Raw genomic sequence first — 22,754 nt, forward strand, 5'->3', positions numbered from 1 at the left:
TCGTCGTCATGGTGAGGTGGATCCGATGCTGAGTTGCGATGAAAAGTCGGCGATGCTACATTGTGCCTTCGGACAGCGTAGGAAGCAAGGGCCCCCTAGCGTGACCACCCATAAAGTCTTCATGATCTTCCTTCGGTCTAGCATGGAATGGTGGAGGCAAGTCCCTTGGCGAAAAGGTGGCTCGATCGGTGGCACAATTTGGGTTCAAGTAGAAAACTCAGTTGTCATCATACCCGTTGGTGCGCCCAAGAGGACTTGAGTCATCGCTTCCATTGACACTTGCATGGCTAGTTGCATCTCCATCATGTCCGCGAACATCTTGATTAGATCCGAGTTGATTGTAGAAGTTGTTGGAGAAGTCCCAACCGGTGAGTTTGGGTTTGCCTCCGATTTGATAATATCCATGGCCTCTCCCTCAACAGAGGTGCCTTCACTTGGTCTCGATGCCATAGATCTAGTTGTTGGCATGGTATCCAAGGAACAGTGGCTTTGATACCACTTGGTATGGATCATGCATCCGTTTTCGATCAAGCTCGAATGTTGGGAAGCAGTCCGCGCAGTTGGAGGAGAATATTCTAAAAATATTCTTTTGTGGTCATAAAATTACAAAACTAGTGGTGATCGTTCCATATCTTCTGGATATACATTTTTAATATTCACGCCCTTCACAGATTCTAACTGCATCTATGGAAAAAATAAGCAATATTGCGGTGGGGGTGGAGATGACGGGTGATAGTGATGATGATGATAATGAAGGTGGTGGTAATGGTGATGAATTTGGTGGCACAAGGTACTGAGGGATAAGAATGAGGGGGGAGAAGTCGGTTGAGATCCTAATAAGGAGGGAGGACTCGATAATCGAGGAAGATTAGGGGTAATTGGTGTCGAGATGACACACGACTAGGGCTTAAGCGAGGAGGGAGAAGAACTAGGGTAAAAGGAGAAGGAAAGAAAACTCAATAATCATTTATAATCCCAATTAGGTTGCCATCCACATATTAAGAGGCTAACATAACAAGCCAAATTAACAAATGATAAACGTTGGAACAATGCATTTTCGCCGTCGCATTTGAACGGGGTCGAGCGTATTTGAATGCACAATTCGCCTCTTCTATATGTGCGAACGTATCTAGGCGTTCAAACGAGGGCATTCGAACGCGACCTCCCCGCGTTCAAATGCACAATTTGCGTCCACTGTATGTGTGAATGTATGCATGCGTTCACACAAGGCATTCAAACGCGATCTCTCTGTGTTCGAATACGACATTCCGAATTCTTATTTTTTTAAAGAAAATAAATAAATCAAAGCAAGAAATATAGTCCGTAGGTTGTATTCATGCACGAGATGACTCAGTATGGTCGAAATCACATCACAACCTATCAATTGAAGGGCTACAGGCCTAGGGCTTAGATTTTAGCCCAAAGTTAATTAGTTGTCAGTTTTAGATATTTTATATTATTAAATTGAAATATAAATTTATAAATTAAGGTGAAGATATGTACTTAGATTATTGATTTCGATTATTTCACTTGGACCTCAGATGAGTAGATTCACTCACGCGTACTTGTTTCTCATATTTCGTCACATATTTTATGCTATTATGCTATTGTATTTCTCTTCGTGCCATACATTACTCTTTCAAGTATTATTATAGTTCATGAAATGTTTTTTTTCCCATCCGTTACTATTTATTGTGTAAGTGACAAAATTTTTGATCCTGAGTAGCTTATAGAAATTAACTATGAGTATATAAGATTTTGATAACGGTCCCTAGCTATATACATTTTGTGCATTTCCTTTGTTGACTAAAGTCTATCTTATACTCCATGTAACTTTTTTTTTTCTTTCATAATGCTGGTGAGAGTGAGCTTTAATAAAGGCTGGTATATTATGGTATTATTCAAAAATTGCATAAAAGTATTCACAAGAAAATCCAATATAGAAGATCCACTTGCATCTTTCCATATTCCTGCACCAGTTGTTCCTCTGCTAATTTTGTTTCTCTGGCACCATTGCTATTGGCCTGTATCCTATATGTACTGAAGCCATGTCTTCTGTTATTCCTTCTTATGGTTGTATTTACAAGTTCCCTGGATGACTTCAAACAATGATATCCACAGGTATGGCGAGAATGGGTACCTTTGATTCTTTTTTCATGTGAACTGTGATTGATGATCACCCTTTGATCTTCCCAAGAACTCCATTACTAACTTCGAAAAAGCTGATGATTTATCTTTAAGAAGAAAATCAGGGGAGTTGAACTCCAGTATTCTCCCTGCATCAGACAAATAGAAGAAGAGTAAGATAAACTTTGCTTGTAAAACGCAACTTTGTTTATAAAGCATGCATCCTGTTATGAACTCGATGAAATGAGTAGTTCATTAAAGGCAACAGTGTTCCATGTTTGTCAGATTAATCTTGCATACCTTCCTCAAGTACCAGAACCAGGTCACTGTCGATGACCGTCGGTATGCGATGCGCAACTGTGACGACAGTACAGGCACTGGTCTCTCGTCTGATTGTCTTCTGGATGAAATTATCAGTTGCAGTGTCTACCGAAGCCGTAGCTTCGTCTAACACAAGAATTTTCCTCTTCATTAGCAGCACCCTGGCCAAACAAACTAGTTGCCTCTGTCCAACGCTCCAGTTCTCTCCATCTTCTACTACTGCAATGCAAGCCATTTGCAGTCACTCTCCCTGAAGGGGTAATAGAATACTTCTGTACAGACTCCCAAGTTAGAAAAGAACCAAACCTGGTGCATCTAGTAGCCTCTTATCTTCTTTTACTATCTCCTCAAGCCGGCACTTACGCAGAACCTGGACATTTTTAAAGCCAGTGGAATTTAAATTTTAAAGTTGCGTGTGCACCAGATAGAATGGAGAAGTTGTTGCTTTGCTTACCTCCCAGATTTCAACTTCTGAATGCTGTTGCAGTGGATCCAAATTTGATCTTACAGTTCCTTGAAACAGGGTTGGATCTTGGGGTATTATGCTTAATCTAGACCTCAAATCATGTAAACCCATTTGGCAAATGTCAGTTCCATCAATAATAATTCTCCCTGCGGATGGCTCTACCACCCTGAATAGAGCCTGGATGAGTGTAGACTTCCCACTCCCAGTTCTGCCCACCACTCCAATCTTCTTTTCTCCTGGGAATTTGCAACTTATACCTTTAAGAACCATGGGGAGACCAGGAGCATACTGAATGTGAAGATTGTCAAGCTCAATTGTTCCACATTTAGGCCAGTTTTCTTCTGGTCTGCGGTCTTCAATAACTAAGGGAGCCTCACTTGGTACTTTGGAGAATTGGAGAATTCTCTCTACAGAAATCATCTTGTTCTCTACATTACAAAGGTTCCATATAACCCAAGCCTGTAATACATTTAAGTTCAGACCATAGGTTGCTGCAAGTCCTGCGAGGCCTGTGACAGAGAAGGAGATTAATTATTATCCATGTAAGTAAAATTTTCAAGTAAGTAGTTCAGTGCTTTGTTAAAATTCTTACTAGGATCCACGGCATTTCTTGGCATGGAGACCAATATGATTAGTACAACAAAGAAGACGAAATTAAAGAGGAAGTTTATTCGGACACATAGCCATTCCATCGTCGCAGAATTGTGAAAGGTGATACGAGAATAGTCATCAATTAACGTTAGGTTCTTATTGAAAAATCTGTTCTCCTGATTGAAGCAGCGAATGGTTGCAGCTCCTGCTATGGTCTCCGAGAAGTGGTGGAGGATTGGAGCTTTCCTGATGCCAACCATTCTAGCTAGTTCTCTAGCAGTACTGATGTAATAGTTCTGCAGATACAATGGTAATTTATCTTCCATTCTTCAATTATATAGTAAAGAACAGGTAGAAAAACTTGATGGTTTGGCTTACCTGGTACCAGATGGAGATTGCAATAATTATGACAAAAAGGATGAACACTGGCCAGGCAACTTGCGACATAAGAATTATGATGCTCAGGAGTTGAATAAGTGCAAATACTAGTCCTGCCAATCTGTAAGGGATGTCTGTATCCACAGTGCTCTGATCTGTTGAAGACTGAGAAGTTGAAGGAATGAAAAAATGGTCAATTCCATAATTCTATTGTTTCTTACTATAGTTTCTATGTTGATTTCATGCATACATGTATAGTGATCTGGCATTCTTCTTAAATTCAAAAGGACTGAGAAATGGATCAGTAACTGACCCGATTGAGTATTCTACTCGAAGGCGTTGAGTCAAAAAAGAAGATGGGAGCACGAAAAATACTTCTTGTCATTCCTAGATAAAGCTGTTGAGCTGTTTCTACTGCAATTGTTGCTAGAAGAACTGCCCTTCCCAATATAAACACTGAGCTTCCCGCAGACAGTATAACAAAGTTTCCTATGAGCTTCTCCTTGCTCACCAGATCTCCCTTCTCAGTTGCCCAAGCCATCCAATAGTTGCTACCCATCTGCAATGCCTGGAACAGAACCTGACATAATAATATCACTGGAACAAGAGTTCCTTTATATGCCGACGTCACAAATCTTCGATAGACATGCCATTTGACTCGCCCAGATTCCCTCTCTTCCTCGCATGTACTCTCGGAAAGTTCTGAACATTTGACCCGATTCCTTGGTTTTACCTCTTCAAGCTCCATTTTCTTATTCTGCGGTATTGAGCTTGTTGCTGAAATTTGCTCTTTTGGTGTTGTGACTTGATTCAGCGACTGGGTATGCGCAGCCATTTGTTGCACAAGCTCTCCCTCCTCATCTTTAATAAGTTCTTCATACTTTCCAGATTGAACAATTCTTCCATCTCGCATTACCTGTTATTTTCCTGAAAACATTAGTCCATCTGACAGTGAAAACTCATTGGTAATATTGAGCTGTATATGAATATATTCTACTGTTAGCTCTTTCACAGTTCGATAGGCAAGTCAGTTACTAGGGGAAATCAATTACCGAGAAAGTTGTGTTGCGAAAGCTCTAGGCAGCCAAAATCTATTTGCTATTAATCTTTAGCGTAATAGTTTTAGAGACGAAACAATAACTTTTACAAAAGCTCTAGGCAGCCAAAATCTATTTGCTATTAATCTTTAGCGTAATAGTTTTAGAGACAAAACAATAACTTTTACAAAAGGTAATAGGGAAAAGGGTATTACCAGCACAAGATCTGCATCGTGTAAGAACTCCAGTTGATGCGTGACGTAGATTACAGTCTTGGAAGACAGTAGCCCCATTAGACATTCCTGCATAAGTTCAAACATAATTACACATTTCTGGACAAATATATTGGATATGCCAGATAACTAACAAACAGCAGCATAATCTTTTATATTTGCAAATTAGACGGCCTCACTTTGACTACGTTTCGTAATATTTCAACAATAACTGTACAGAATATCCCACATCAACAGAAAAGCTAAGAGAAAGTTTAGAAAAGAATTGAATGCAACGTAGCTCCTTTTATTCTAAGGATTTTACTTCCATCTCCAGTGGTACGTCAGCAGATCCACCTCTTTATTTCTCCCTTTCCTCAAATAGCAAGATGACTAAGTCATTAAATGCTTCCTAAAACAAGAAAAAAGTGACAAATGTTGTCCTGCATAGACCAGCTCTTTACGCTTCAAATTAATTGAGAGGAAAAAAAATAATTGGGCCTAAAAGTTTCAGATTCTGATACGTGATAGAGCAGTACAAATTTTTAAAAGGAAAAGGAAACAGAGAGAATATAAATTGGACAAATCAAATAATACATCACATGTTCTGACATAGTGTTCAGAGAGTTATTTGACTATAAAAATAGAGGTGCATGATGTTCAGAGATTTATATTAGGAAATGTACATCAACTTGAAACAAAGGCATAGAGACATAAGATTCCACCGATAAAACCACCAAATTCACGATTCAAACAAACAGTATGAGAAATTAAAGATGGTGGTGTTTTCTCACCTTGAAGAGATGCGCTCCAGTATGTGCATCCACAGCACTAAAAGGATCATCCAGCAAATAAACATCCGAATCACTATAGATGGCTCTTGCTAGTTGAATCCTCTGCTTCTGGCCCCCACTCAGATTCATACCTCTCTCCCCCACCACAGTCATGTCTCCATGAGCCCAGAGGCCAATATCTCTATCCAGAGCACAACCTTCCAATACTTCCTCATAGAAGACCTTATCCATCTTCTTCCCAAACAGCACATTCTCTTTAACTGTACCGGTCTGAATCCAAGCACTTTGCGGTACGTAAGCACGCGAACCGTAGACTTTAATTTCTGCACCGCAGACCTTTGGAATCTCTCCAATGGCACTGCAAAGGAAGCTTGACTTCCCTGACCCGACCGACCCGCATACCGCAACCTTTTCTCCCTTCAAGATGGTTATCTTCTGATCAATCTTAAGCGTGGGCTTCTTCAAATTTGAATCAGCTTCCCAGCTGTAGTCTCCAGGCTCAATCTCTATTGCAACATCATCTGAGGCTTTCATGCTGCAGTTAGGATTCATCTTCTTTTGATTCTCTTCTCTTATGAACTCCTGAATTCTATCCATTGACACTTTTGTTTGTGTCATCATAGAAACTAGTTCTGGGAGATTGTAGATTGGCTCTTGCAGAATTCTAAATGTGGCCAGAGCTGAGAGAACTGTGCCAGCAGTCAGTGGCTTCTTTGCCAAGATGCAGACACCAAAGGTGACGGCAGAAACTAACGTCGGAGAGGTCCAAAAGAGGAAGGCGATGGCGGAGCAAGTGTAAAGATATCTCTTGAGCCATCTCCTCTCAATATCTCTAAGATGAAGAAGCTTATTCAAGTAGGCACACTCCCAAGAATGCAGTTTTAAAATTCTCATGCACTTTAGTGCCTCTGCAGTAGCTTTAATTCTGGAGTCCTTAGCTTCCATGATCTTAGAATGGAGATTCTCTTGCGAATTCGCAAGCGGGGTGTTGCTTACCATAACGAGAATTGTTGTGAGAAGTGCTGAGCACGAGGCTGCTGCGCCGAGGTTTCGGTATAGAATGGCTAGAGCCAAAGAAATTTGAAATGGAAGCAACCAAATACCATGTATGTACCAGAAGAAATCTCCAATCCTTTCAACATCAACATCAAGGAAGTTTATGATTTTTCCTGTGCCGGTGCTCGAGTACTTGATGAGAAGAGACTTGCTGTAAATTGACATCATTAACGCTGCACGAACTCGCACGCCAATTTGACGAGCTCCAAAATACCATTGGCGCTGAGACAGTGATTCAATCGTCTTTGCGAAGAAGAAGAGGCAAGCAAGCATGTAGCCATAGTGATGATCCTTGTTTGTGTCCTTGCCGGAGAGGAGTTCCACAAAGTTGGTGATCAAGAAAGGACCAAGATAGGAAGATATTGTATTCAGTCCTGGCAATAAATTCCCAAAATCCATAACTGTTAGAATCATAGAGAAGCTCAAATTCTAAACTAAGAGAACCACACCAACCAAGCCTTTTGAGTATTACTCCTACCTGCAAAGATTGCATTTGTGGCCAAAGGTCTCCAAGCAGCATCGATGATCGCTCGCGGCAATGGGGAGAGCTCCGGCTTCTGCTTTCGGAACGATTCTTCCAGCAAGGCATAGGACTTCTCTGCAGTGTCAGATTGAGGAACTCTCGGAATTTGCGGGAGCTCAAGCCTTTCAGCCCTTCCCCTCTCGAATACTGGATTCAACCATCGAAAAGTGAGGCGGCTCCAGTACCCGGCATTTGAATAATTGTCTATGTTCCTGTCATTCTCTTCTCTCGAAAATAGAGGCTGTTGGAGTTCTGAATTATGTCTTGAAGAATTCATGGAAAGAGCAGTGAAACAGAGGACACTGGACAAAGGGAAGGAAGTGAACTCTATGATGCTTGCAGCTGGAGGAATCATTGGCAGCGTTTCCATTCTCCAATGGTTATATAGATAGATGGAGATGGACAAGAATTCTGATAGGCTAGAGAACACCCACCAGGAAACAAGAACTAAAGGCCAGCTGCAGTGCAGTCCAGCTCCTTTTTGCTTACAAAAGAGGCAGAAGAAAGTAACCAGGAGCCAGGACATTGCAGATAAAGCTAATCCCAAGGGGATGTGCTCATGAATCCAAAACCCATGAACACAAAAACCAAGATAGCAGAGGGAGATCAATCCATTACAGAGCACTGTGATCTCAGCAAGCACCTTGGCCTTTCTACTAATTGTTCCTTTGCCAATCTCTCCAGCCTCAGGACATCCTTTCCTCAACCTCATCAACTCTACGAGGACCCAACTCACCAACAGTGAGAAAACAAATACGTGGAAGTATTCCACTAACACCTCCATGGAAACTACTAGGGGTAGCCAAAGTACCTGAACCAAAAAAGTGATCACAGCATAAGAGAATTTTTTTTTTAAAATCAGTATCACTAGCTCTTTCCCTCCAAAAAGAAGCCTCAGGCCACCAAATCTCTGGTGACAACCAATGCTTAATCTTAAGCAGAGCCAAGTTTACAAACGAAATAGTAAAACAAGCAACTGTTACATTGGAAACAACCCAAGTTTTACAACAAAGGGAAACTCATGGCACGAGTAGAGGTGAGTCCCACCTTAAGCAAGAGAAAGCCAGAGGATAGGAGTAGTTGCAGTGGTACTCACTTTGAAGGTGGTGGAGAAGCAGTATGTATATATATTTATGGGCAGGTCTGCACTAATTTTATATATTGTTGTTGGATTATATGCAGGAAAGAGAGAGAGCACGTGGCTCTGAATTCTAAACCCACAGATTTGGATGGACTCTCTCTCCTTTCTCCACCTCGGCAATTGGCTCCATCTCCCATGCATGTATTTATAATAGTAACATTGATCTCCTCCAAGGCCCACAAGTATACATGTCTATCCTATCCAGGCAATAACTTCTGTACCTTAAAATTAGAAAAAGAAAAGAAAAAAAAATTAGAGCACCCAATGGCCACTCCCAGAATCCCTTGTTCTTGGTGTAATCCATCTGGGCGTCTTGATTCTTTAGCAGTGAAAGATTCGAACGATGGATGGTACACGATGTCCTCATTCATGAACTCATCGCTCGCCCATCGAGAACCCACAAAGACACAGGGGCATGTGGATGATAATTACGTAGGAAAAGGATGAGAGAGAGAGACAGAGAGACAGAGAGAGAGAGAGAGAGAGAGAGAGAGAGAGAGAGAGAGAGAGAGAGAGAGAGAGAGAGGACGATGGCAATGAGCAAAAAAGAAAAGGAAAAAAAAGGGCATTAAGAAAAAAAAAAAGAGGAGCAGAACTTACATGTGAGTTGGTATGGTAGTGGAGGATCTTTTTGTATTCTCTTTTACCTTTCACCGAGTTGGATCTTGGGACCAGAGAGAGAGGGATTTCGAGAGAGGAAGAATGACAGCAAATCCGGAAGATGAATCCTTATGATTTCCAGTACTCTACTTTCCATTCCCATTCATGAATTCACCGTTGCGGAGCTTTTCATCCGTTCATGTCTGATTTCAAAGGTAATTAGGGTTAGTAAATATTTGTTTGTCGACTAAATAAGAAAGAAAACTATTTCACCCACAAATATTTTATAAATATTTTACAAACAATGTGGATATGGCATCTGGTACCTGAATAATGCTATGCCTACAAACACTCTACCACAAGTTTATATTTTTTATGTGACATTATTTTGACTACTAGATGAAGAAATAAACTATCAATAGACAAGATGATGCCACATCATCTTATTTGTAGAATGTTTCTAAAGTATTTGTGATTGTAACATTACTACTTGTAAAATATTTGTACATAAATTGTTGGCTTATCTAACACCAATATTGAATAAGTTACATTTATTTATTATTATTTGGCCAATAAAAGATAAAATATATGACATAAAAAAATACATGAGTGGTCTCGATATGTAGTCTTCAGGACTATCATATTAGGTTTATTGGGTATAGAGCTTTTGATCTTCCCAATAGATCCGACATGGTTTGGGTCAAGCTTATGCAAGCCAAGTATGAATCTCACAACTCCTGGCAAACCCTTCGGGTGCAAGCCAACAAGACAATTGTATTTAAGTACCTTTGTGACTCCCTTCATTCCATTAGATAGGTATTCAACATACTATTGGTAATGAGTACAATAAATATATCATGAAAAATCTCTGGATCTCTAGCATTCCCCTAGCTTTCTACCTAACCTTTACTAATGTTAACACTATCTTAGGAATAAGAGGAGTCTTAGCTTTTATCCCTTTCTTGGAGAAATCATAGGAGGAATGTAAGCTATTCTAGGTTTATTCTAGGTGAGCTTATTAGTGAGATCTCCCTTTCCCTAGTTGCCTCAAAGGATGTTTGGATTTGGGTGGCTAACCTAGTCGATATTGCATCCATTTCCTTTTGAAGGATTCCCTTCTGCTTCCGCAATGACAATTTGAGATTATGAAGGTATTTTTTTTTAAAGAAAAAGGGGGCGCTAAGGCTAGGCTTAAGAAGGGAAGGTTCGGATATGAAAGATGTTCAAGTCACTTGTCTTTTGTTTGACTCTAAGAAGGTGCCATATTCTTCTTGGGATGGATGATCAATGTTGTGAGTGTTGTTGATTTCTCCTAACATTAAAATATTTCTTTGGAAAGCACAATGGGTTCAACTCTCTACTAATACTAAACTATATTTTATCTCTTGCTCTTTCTATTACTTTCACTATGTGCCATGATGAGGTGGAATTAGTTAATTACTTTATCCTTGGGCAACATAGAGCAAAGAGGTTTCAGGATCTTCTGAAATAACACCTAGGTTTTTCTTTCACTCATTGGACTAATTGCGATTGCAGGGTTCAGACTAATAAAGGGTTCAACCTCTTTAATGAGGCACAATATCTCAACAAGTATCATCACCTATAGTATGTGCATTAGAGTCATAATGACTCGGTGTTCTAGTAGAAGTCCATATCAAATGTGTTCAAAATAATCTTCAATAAATCTCGTATCTCCTATCTTTTGATCATTACGAACATTTCGTCAAAACTCTTCTAGAGCTTCAAATTTCCTCAATTAGTATTTCCTCTCAACCTAAGAATATTTAATATCTATATATGTAGAGAAAAAAAACTAAAAAAGTAATTTAAATTGGATTGAAACTGTTCAATTATGGCTGTAAGTGTTCGAATGTTCTATTTCATACTCTCGATAATCTATTCAAATAGCTGAGTGGACAGTTGACCATAAAGTGGCCATTCCGGTTCTCTTAAATATTTTTTTTTTCATATTACTCCAATCATCATGACATTATTTGAGCAGTTCAATAAAGATTTTAAAATCATTTGAGCACTTTGACTTGAAATCATTTATAACAAACTTAAAAATCTTCAATTGACATCTTCAAATCAGTTGTATATTTGAAATTCATAACTTCAAAATTACTCTTCTACTTCAATATTTTTCATCATCTCATAACATCTAATAAGATGTCATAACTTGTGTATATGCTCGTACATAAAATCTAAACGTATTACATGAATAAAATTCTATTTTGAAATATAATTTGTTAATTACGTGAGTACAAATAAAATCTTACATCATTAATAAAGAGATGGATGCATATAAATAAGATTTAAGGTTTTGAGTTTCTGGATTTTTAAAATAATTATATTTTGATTTTTATGTTTTTCTCAACTAGTGGTTAAATTTTTATTCGGAAATTATTAAAAATAAGTAGGGTTAAATACAATTTACCTTCTGTACTTATGCCTAAAATTATTTTAATCTATGTACTTCAAAAAGTCTCAAACTAGTCTTTATACTTACAACTAAAGTAAGATTATTAGTTTTTCCATCTAAATTAATGGTGTGCACCTAAAAATTTTTAAAAATTAAATGGAGGGTTGAATTCCCTCCGTTTTTATTTTTTATGGACAAAAATGCTCTTCTCCTCATATATAAGCATTTTAAAAAAATGCCCAACCTCACATGAAGTTTAATAGTTATATCACATCTAGGAACAAAATAAGTATGTATTAAAAGAAATAAAATCAAATATTGATATACTTTGCCTAATAAATACGAAGAGACATTTTGATTATTTGGGCGTGCTCCATTAACTTTGCCAGAACTGACGGTTTTACTTTAGTTGTTAGTATAGAGACTAATTTGAGACTTTTAAAGTACAGGAGAGCAAAGTGATTTTGTATATAAGTATAAGGGGTAAAATGTATTTAACCCAAACAAGTATGATAGCACATTAAGTCAAACCTATTGAGATTTATTAATATAGTCCACTAACAACCATTCAATAGATTAGTCCTAACTTGATTAAGTCGACAACTTTTGCCTCCAAGACTATGGCTTGATGTTTAAGGTCTAAGTCAATATATTTTTTATTTTGTTGTCACTTTCTAGGTAAAAGTATTAATAGAATTTCATGGTGACATCTCTCTTTTCTTATTTTATTTTTTTCAATTTTTTATACTACGACGACATCTCAAAATCACAGTACTTTTTTTATGAAAAAAAGGAGAGCATTGCTTATCATAATGGATGTTGTCGATTTCTACTAACATTAAAATATTTCTTTGGAAAGCTTAATGGGTTCAACTCTCAACTAATGCTAGTCTATATTTTTGTCCCTTACTCTTTCTACCACTTTCCCTATGTGCTAGGATGAGGTAGAATCAGTAAATTATCTTATTCTTGGGTAACATAGGGTAACCAGGTTTTGGAATCTTATGAAATGGCACCTCAGTTTTTCTTTTGCTCATCAGACCAATTGTGGTTGCGAGCTTCATACTAATAAAGAGATCTAGACCAACAGCGATTGCGGGGTTCAGACCAATAAAGGGGTCTACCTCTTTAAGAAGGCACAATCTCTCAAGTATCATCGCCTATGGTATATGCATCAAAATAACAATAACCTGGCTTTCTAGTATAAGTCATTTACCGCACGTCAAATGTGTTCAAAATAATTTTCAGCGAATCTCTTCACTCCCATTTTTTGATCATCATGAATAGCTTTGTCAAAACTTTTCTAAGGCTTCAAATCTCCTCAATAAGCATTCTCTCTCGACCTAAGAATGTTTAATATCTATATCTGTAGAGAAAAAAAAAAACTCATTTAAGTGGACTAAAACTATTCAGTTCTAGCTCATGTGTTCGAATGCTTGGAAATCCATTAGAATGCCATATTTCATGATATCTGCCAAAAGTGCTAGTAAGCTCGACGGTCTTTTCAAGTAGTTGAGAGGATAACTGGATGGAGAGTGGCCATTCTAGTGCTCTTGAATATTTTCTTTATCATCATGACACCGTTTGAGCAATTCAATGACGACTTTAAAATTATCCGAACACTTTAACTTAAAATCATTCATAACTTAAAAATATTCAATTGACATATTTAAATCACTTGTATATATGAATTTCATGACTTCAAAATTAATCTTTTTTTCTTCAATATACAACATCAATATCTCATAACTTGTGCATATGCTTATACATAAAATTTAAACATATTACATTAATACAATTCTGTTTTGAAATATAATTTGTCAATTATATGAATACAAATAAAATCTTACATCCTCAATAAAGAGATGGATGCATATAAAAATATTTAAAAATTTTGAGTTTTTAGATTTTTAAAATAATTATATTTTAGTCCTTATATATTTTTTTAATTGGAGGGTTAAATGTCTGTTTGGAAAGCATTAAAAACAACTATAATAGCACATTAAGCCAAACTTATTGAGATGTATTAATATAGTCCACTAATAGCCATTCATAGATATTTCCTAATTTGACTAAGTAGACAACTTTTGTCCCAAAGACTATGACGTTTAAAGTCTAAGTCAATATTTTTTTTTTGTCACTTTCTGGTAGAAAATATTAGTAGAATTCCATGGCAACATCTCTTTTTCTTTGAACTTTTATACTATGACGAACATCTCAAAATTATAATAATTATTTTTGGAAGAAGTAGAATCAACTGAGTACCTTATCCTTGGGCAACATAAGGGAAGGAGGTATCGGGATTTTCTGAAATGACACCTAGATTTGCTTTCTCTCATTGGATAAATTGCAGTTGTGAGGTTCATACCAATAAAGGGGTTGACCTCTCTATCTTTTGATCATTATAAACATTTTGTCAAAACTCTTAGACGGCTTCAAATCTTCTCAATCACCATATTCTCTCAACCTAGGGATGTTTAATATCTATATATATAGAGAAAAAAAAACTAAAAAACTAATTTAAATCAGACTGAAATGTTCAATTATGGCCTGTGTGTTCAAATGCCCTAATTCATGCTCTCTGCCAAAAGTGTTCGTACGCTCGACGGTCCGTTCAAATAATTGAGCAAATAATTGAATGTAAAATGGCGAATCTAATGATCTTGAATATATTTTTTCATACTACTCTAATCATCATGACACCGTTTGAGCAATTTAATAACGACTTTAAATTTATTTGAACATTATGACTTGAACTCATACATAACTTAAAAATCTTCAATTGGTATCTTCAAATCACTCGTATATATAATTTCATAACTTTAAAATTAATCTTTCATTTTAATATTTTTCATCAACATCTCAATTTGTTATAATTTATGAATATGCTCATACATAAAATCTAAACATGTTATATTAATAAATTTCTGTTTTGAAATATAATTGAGTACAAATAAAATATTACATTCTTAATTAAAAGATGAATGCATATAAAAAAGATTTAAGATTTTGAGCATTTGGACTTTTAAAATAATTGTGTTTTGATATTTATGTTTTTTATTTTATTGGATGGTTAAATGTACATTTGAAAAACAGTAAAATCAAGTATGATAGCACTTATTAATATAGTCTACTAACAACCATTCAATTGATAAGTTCTAATCTAACTAAGTAGACAACTTTTGCTTCCAAGACTATGGCTTGATGTTTAAGGTCTAAGTCAATGTTTTTTTAATTTTCTTGTCACTTTCTGGGGAAAAGTATTAGTAGAATTCTAGGGCGACATCTTTTTTTTTTTTAATAACATCTCAAAATCACAATATTTATTTTTTTTTTAAAAAAAGAGCACTGCTCTAATGACAATTGATGACATAACTACATCTTAATTCCTATTATTTTCTTTTATTATTTGCACATAAAATCATCAGCGTTTTTTTATTTCCTAGGATCACTCATTTTTTATTTTATTTTTAGGAAAATTTATCAAAAATATCATAGTTTTTTTTTAGTATCATGCACACCATGAATATTTATCTTTAGATTCCTATATTTTCTTCTAATGTCTCAAAAATTCTCCCACGTAAATATCAACTAACATAAGAGAAAGCATTTTATTACTTTTAAAGATTAAAAACCCTAAAAGATCCATCATTTTACTTTAAAAGTTAGTTCACCAGTATTTTCATCTTAACCTAAAAAAATTTATTCAAGAATATTTTAGGATATTAAAGTTATTTTGCATCCATATTTAATTAGGAAAACTAATAGTTGCATATTTCTTAGGCATTTAACGCAAAAATAGAATAGTCCATTAGTAAATATATGCATATATATATAGTAAGATGTGAATGATAATAAAGAAAAGGGAAATTTGTATATATAACTTTGTCTTTTAATAAAATTATGATTTATACTCTATATTTTACTATTTATAAATCGAGCCTTAAAGTTTAGCAAATATGTGCAGAAAATACTATGCTGTTTGATCAGTTAGTTAAATTTAAAATAATTAGAAAATTTTATAATTTTTCATGCAAACGAGTTTCCTAGAACACAATATTTTATTACCCGTAATTTTTCCATTTAAGTGGAAAAAGATTGCCACGCCTTAAGCAAATTAATCCAAAACTCAAAATTCAAATATCAAAGTTGGTTGACCTACACCGGTAGATAAGCCCCATAATAATAATGATTCATGTAGTTCTTTCCTGCTGATAATTTTATCAGTTTTAGAAGTATTGAATAAATTAAGAATGAAGGATTCACCCTCTCTTTTTCTATTTTTTTTTTTTGGTGAAGCATATAGAATCTAAAATGTTGATAATTATACACTAATTGTTTTAAGTAAATAAAAGAGCATGAATTCTCCATCGTGATTGTGAACGATTTTCAGTAGCCTAAATAATTTAAACTATTAGATAATGGATTAATAGTGCATTATCATACTATTAGTATGTGCTTCTCATGTGCAGCTCATATACCTCATATATGGATAGATGCAAGATATAACCGAGTGGTGTAGTTCTCCATGCTATAGAGATTAAATGAGATTAAACAATATTGCTTGTACTCCAAACCTCTAGAAGTTCATGCTATGATATTATGTTACATAATCAATCAGTTGACTCAAAAGCTTAAGCTGCTATTAGATAATAGGCTAATAATATATATCATACATTTAATATTTAATTTAGTTGAAAAGAATCAATAGTACTATTGTTTCTTATTGAGAATAGTCAGATAAGCATAAATTTATAACCGTAGGAGGAGGCAGGCCACCTAAATTATGGAATACAAAACTAGGCTTGAGAAAAGAACAGAAGAGCTCAATTCTTTTATAGTATGATAATATGTATATGGTCTGACAGAGATCTCTTTGTTTGTTATATATGTGTTTTCTAAGGTTGGTGGAATATATCTTCTACCTAATCAGTAAACAGGTAGAGCTGTAGAAAGAGAGAGGGAGATGATAGAGAAATGACACCTAATCTCTCAAACTAACTGAGAGGAGAACATGATAACAACCTAAAGATGAGAGGGTGCATGCATGGCGGCTATTCTGGCACTGGAGTTGCATTCATTTATTATGATAAGTTTTGAGGTGGTAATAGTCAACCGCCGGTGGGGAGAAGATGGTGGAAACTTAAGAGAGAGAGAGAGAGAAAAAAGAAATTAATTTTCACTCCGAGTATTTTAAAATAATAAATAAAATATAGGGAATGAATTATAAGTACCTACTATATAGTAGGGTGTTTACTATAATTAAAGCAGAAGGTATATATAATGATTTTATAATTTCTCATCAAAAATGCACAAATGAGAATGACCATATTCTTGGAAGAAAAACCCAAAGCGAAATTATATGGGTTTCTTGTGCAAGAAAAAGTCTCATGAGAAAGTGTGGTAGGGAACTGTTCCTTTTTTTTTAATATCAGAATGAAAGTAATCGGATAATTAAGATGTGACATTTACCATAAGCATGGATGGTAGGGAGTTAAACGGCTCTAGGTTGTCAGGCAGAACTTTCTCATTCCTATCCTAATACTGATACTGATACGTCCATAGGATTAGATTGAAGCCTGTTTAGGTTATGCATGCACCCTTTTTTTTTTTTTTCTGTCGCCAATATGTCTGATGTCACGTACCAACGCATCATCATCGAGTCTAGAGTCATAAATCTGATGTCACGTAGCAACGCATCATAATCGAGTCAAGATATTTTATCTTTTATTTTTTAAGATTGCTTGGACCCCATTGGATTTTTGTTGGATAAAACAAAGCTGAAGTACCCCAATTTTCTTTTTTTGGGAAAAAGAAATTGCATTAATTATATGTGAGAGTCAAAAAAGCCATTTAAGGCCAAAATGTGTATCTAACATGTTTGCGCATAGTAATCATAGAGCAAATGTTTGATAGCAACTGGAGAATAGTGAAGGAGCATATGAATTTCTTTGCAATGGTGATATTCATCCAAGGTGGCTGATAAACTCGATTAATAATGTCGTCTAGGGGTTATGAGTCAACTTCAATGAAGAGAGGGAGACTGACTTGGCAAGAGATTGAGAGGAGGGCTTCTTTTGAGAGCGATAGTCTCTGCCATTAGTGTGGAGTGGAATCAACCTTGGCGGCTACTGACAAGGAGAGATTCCGAGTGGAGAAGTAGTGGAGGAGGAACCCCGTGCAACCCTATGCATTTGGGTTAATGAAGGACCCACATGTGTTGAGCTTCTAGATGCTTAGTGGTGAGGGTTCTCAATAAATTCGTAGTGGAGTAGTAAGGAATGGTGAGTTTGAGATAACCGAGAACACTTCAAAATACACATAAGTAAGGTTAATTATGTGCTTTGAGACCATGATAATAGTCTCATGAAGGTTTGAGAAGACAATAGTATCACGATATTCTTCCAAATAGGCCAGAGTGTTATACTAACAGTGGTGAGCAATAAAGTTGAGAGTAAGAAGGGAGGGAGGCACCCTCAAAAGAACACAAGCCATTATACCATTCGAGCTAAAGTGGCCTAATTAGCCAAATGGCGTGGAGAGTAGCTCACATGTCTTGGGCAAAAGAGCCGATGAAGAACAAGTAATATATTATTTCATCGACAAGCACATAGATTGAGTAAGCTCCATTGAAACTCGGTCCTAGTTTGAGTAAGGTTGGCCTAGTTGAGAATTTGTTCTAACAAAACCTAGACATGCGTATATATACCTAAATCCTAGGCAATAATTTCAATCCTTTGCTAATGTAAATATGCGAAATAAATATCAAAGAGTAAAGCAAAGATGAACGCCAATATTTTTACGTGGAAAAATTCAAATAGGAAAAATCCACGGATCCAAACTCGGATAAAAAATTAATCACTAAACTTATAGCAATTACAAGATTGACTTACAAAATAATTTATCAATCTCCAAAACTTTATTTTCCTCAATCTTAATCGCTAAAGCTCGCGATTCATTGTTTTTTATGATTGATCTCTAATCTCATTAACTCTCGAGATTAATCCTTCGTCTAAATAACCCTTAAGACGAAAGCTTGGTGCGTTGTAGAAGAGACGGACCTTATTGGTGGAAAAACGTTATAACTCAAAGAACTCCTTATCAAAAGCAATCACCAACCTCCTTATAGTTAGGGCATCCTAACTCTTATATAAGTTAACAAGATAAGGTCAAATGCAAGTTATACCAGAACTCATGTAACTCTAAAACTTTGCATGTTATGTGGGTGCATTCGAACCTTGCTCATGTGTATTCGAATGCGATGACTTATTTTTTTAGGTGCGTTCGAACACGCAAATTGATATGATATCTCCTTTTGGCTAAGGTTCGATCTCTTTCAATTCTTAGATCTGATTCTGGCATAGAAATTTGTAAATAGATTTCGAAAGATACTGTCGTCGGATCTATGTGACGTTTGGATATGTTGTTGTCCCGGAAAAGAGTTTTCCAACAAATCAAGTTTCAAGCAAATCGGATATGGGGATCTCGAGATATCGTCCAATTAGTGAACAAACATTAGGGGGTTTGATCAGGATCCGTGGATAAAGGCACGAGATCCTAGGATGATGGTGGTTGGAGGTGGACCTAGGTTCATCTGCAACTAGGCCTAGTGTAACCATCCTTGCTTGTCTCTGCCCATAAGGTGGTGGCAGTAGCGGCTCTTATGGTTGCAAAGGCTGAATCGGTGGCGGTGGGTTCATGGGTGTGGACTCGCGTCGTGGGGTCGATGGTGCATTTCCGTTCGCCATGACTTCCCTTGTCACCCGTAATTCCTGCATTATCTCCGTTATCATCTGGTTGTTCATGGCCATTTGTTCGGATAGAGACCCCAACACGGCTTGAACACTAGGTTCTTCCGTATTCCGATTAGATTGGGTGGTTCTGCGGGTGGAAGTCCTCGCAACCGTTTCCCCCTCCTCTATTGGGAGAATATATTCTTCATCTTCTCACCGTGCAGCCATGGATCGGGTGGTTCTGCAGGTGGAAGTCCTCGCAACCGTTTCCCCCTCCTCTATTGGGAGAATATATTCTTCATCTTCTCACCATGCAGCCATGGCTCTGGTGGTCGTCATAGGAAGCGCTTGTCCGAGGAACGGTAGCTCTGATACCAACTTGATACGATCTCCCCTTTTGGCTAAGGTTTGATTTCTTCCAATTTTCAGATCTAATTCTGGTATGGAACTTTGTAAATAGATCCCGAAAGATACCATCGTCAGATTTATGTGAAATTTGGATATGTCGTAGCCCCCGGAAAAGAGCTTTCCAACTAATCAAGTTTTAGGTGGATCAGATATGGGGATCTCGAGATATCGTTCGATTAGTGGACAAACATCAGAGAGTTTGATTAGGATCTGTGGATAGAGGCACGAGATCCTAGGATGATGGTGGTTGGAGATGGACCGGCATTAATGGGGTGGCATCGGTGAAAAGTGGTGGTGGAAGGGTTATGGTTAATGAAAGGGTTATGGCAAGTGTTAGATAGATTGGAAGAAGAGGGAGGAGAGGACCACCCCTAAGGGACTAGGGTGATTGACCGATCGAGGGAGGTAAGAAGCGGCGTTGTCGGGGATTGAGGGAATGAGAGCGAAAAAGACGAAGGAGGCAAGGCAAAACTCAATTCTTCAATAATAATCTTTTGGTTGCCATCCACATCAACCAAACAACTCAAAATTAACCCTAAATAATACAATTTCGCCGACCGCATTCGAACGCGCCCGACCGTGTTTGAACGCACTAAGTTCGCTCTTCTCTGGATTTGCGAATGCGATGCAGGCGTTTGAATGCGCGATCAAACATGCCTATTTCCCACTTCTTTGGATTTGCGAACGTGATGCAAGCGTCCACAGTGCGTTCGAACGTCCGTTCGAACGCACAATGCTCTCACAACCCGTTCACAACTGTGTTCGAACTCACTCCACTTGCGTTCGAATGCGACTTACAAAAAACTTATTTTCTTAGAACATTAAAACAAGAAACAAAATATCTTTCCCTTTGGCAATTGTGACAAAATATCTAGTTTTACAAAAATTACAAGGAATCGTAAATGAGCATTCAACAAGTCTAAAAGATGTAACACCTCAAGTCTGCAAAAGTAACATACCAATCCAAGACAAAAATAACTTGAAGTAAAATGATCATAGAAAGTAATATGAAGGAAGATCATACAAACAGTAAACGATAAACACATATGATATAGACTTCAATAAGCAAATCATACACAATGCATAGAAAGCAAATGACAACTCTCCTCTACTCCCTCTAAACTCCTAAACTCCTAATTCCTTAGCCTCGATCACTCTCCCCTTTTTTTGGCGCAAATTGACAAAGTCTAAACACTAGGAGGAGGAAAGCTACGATGGAGAATGGAGAGAACATTATTAAGCACAAAACCTTAACAAGCTTGCTTAGCCCATAACTCTACTACAATGCCAGAAAACCCAACTACTTCCAATTTCAAATCCCTGATTTGGTTGCTAAGTTGATCAAAATTCTCATGCATAAACTGAAATTTCCCCTCAAGTTTATAGGATTTATCATCAGAACTGTCCTCAAAAGAAACCTCATGGTATATACTTGGTCCAACGACGGTAGAAAATCGGTTTAAGTGGAGATGGAGGTTCATGATTTTGACTCCTCTTCATGGTTATCTGATCCAAAAGGTTTCTACGACTTGACAAATGCTTCAGTTGTATCAACCCTCACGCCACTCTGCATGCATAATTTGGTTATGAAGATTCCAAATGACAAACCCTCACATGGTGTCTCTTTTAAGATTGCAGACACGATGCTATCATACATGACTGAAGTGATATTAATGGAGACGTCAGTAAGTATGGCCTGAAGAAGAAAAGTCCGATCATAATTAATGCTGGAGTGCCGAGTCTTAGGGATGACATTGTGAAGACAAATCAAATGCAACATTCATATTATAGGAGTCAACTTTGCATGAGACATCATATTTCCTTGCCACTCTTCTTGCGCTAAGATATCACAAGCAATAGATTGAATAGAGGGAAGTGGATTGGAATTAAGATATACAAAGTCATCCTTCGATAGATAAAACTTCGCTCGAATAACATTCATCTAAACTAAGTCCTATCTAGCTAATATAAATCATATGACGATAACTCGCCACATATGCTTTAGCAAATGACATATATTTACATGTTTATTGTGCGCACAAATTATTGACCTCGAACGTGGGCCATAAGATTACATATCTAATGATCAATCTCCCTCCTGGCACCTCTAACCCTAGTGCTTAATCGGGTATCCTCACGCTTTCTATCAACAATCCTGTTAATGAGATTTCATAATTTTTTTCTAAAATGATAGACCATATGCATTTAATGGGAATTATAACAAATCATGCATCTTAGAAATTTATGTAGTCAAAGAAAATTTGATGTAATATAATCTCTAGTTATATACCTATCACATACATATCCATGTTAGAGATCAACTCGACAAATAAAATATGAATAGTCAGTCTCCAATCTTTCTAAATTATCTGTATACTTATGCTCGAAATCAATCTCTAACAAAATTAATGATGAATAATATACTCATCTTTAATCATCTCTATATGTAATAAAATTATCTAATAATGTTTAAAGCTAAAGTAGAACGAACATATATAAATATATAATATATCATAATTTAAAAAAAAATTGTCTAGAGAGTAAAACTATTCATCATATGATTACAAAACATACAAAATTTGCATTCCACAATGACTATAAAATAAACGTCAACTCATAACTAGTAAAGCCCATAGAATCTCAAATTAGGGGTTTGGAATGTAAAAATATTTAAATAGTGTAAAGTTACTCTTTTATTTAATTTGAACCCATTTGGTTAAAATATGATGATCTATTAGATTTCTAATCACTCGATATTTCTTTATTAACTAGATTATTATTATCTATTTAATTATGATAATATCAATATGCTACTATTCCAAACTATATTTATCCTTAGTAACTCTAGCTATCCGATTATAAAATAAGCATCCAATGGTTATTCTATTTCTATATAAACCATAAAACGCTAAAAAGATGCATATATTAAAGTACAAGTAAATAGA

At 36.4% G+C, this 22,754-nt stretch overlaps 1 protein-coding gene across 2 annotated transcripts; it reads right to left on the minus strand.

The window, feature by feature from the left end:
* Positions 1-1,865: 1,865 nt before the first annotated feature.
* On the minus strand, positions 1,866-9,348 carry LOC140791826 (putative ABC transporter C family member 15). 2 transcript variants are annotated; one of them, XM_073142486.1, is made up of 11 exons: positions 9,247-9,348; positions 7,461-8,316; positions 5,927-7,356; positions 5,136-5,222; positions 4,197-4,799; positions 3,884-4,048; positions 3,507-3,801; positions 2,903-3,423; positions 2,755-2,818; positions 2,428-2,667; positions 1,866-2,276 (listed from the first exon to the last, which is right to left on the minus strand). In XM_073142486.1, exons 2-11 carry the CDS (start codon positions 8,287-8,289, stop codon positions 2,155-2,157), a joined length of 4,356 nt encoding a protein of 1,451 aa, XP_072998587.1. In that variant the 5' UTR covers positions 8,290-8,316; positions 9,247-9,348; the 3' UTR covers positions 1,866-2,154. The 2 variants fall into 2 exon arrangements, with proteins under 2 accessions (XP_072998587.1, XP_072998588.1); XM_073142487.1 differs by lacking the exon at positions 9,247-9,348 and adding an exon at positions 8,553-8,966.
* Between the last annotated feature and the right edge of the window lie 13,406 nt (positions 9,349-22,754).

This window comes from Typha latifolia, chromosome 7 (assembly GCF_019914945.1).
Source record: "Typha latifolia isolate L0001 chromosome 7, TyphaL0001v2, whole genome shotgun sequence".
Taxonomy (NCBI): domain Eukaryota; kingdom Viridiplantae; phylum Streptophyta; class Magnoliopsida; order Poales; family Typhaceae; genus Typha; species Typha latifolia.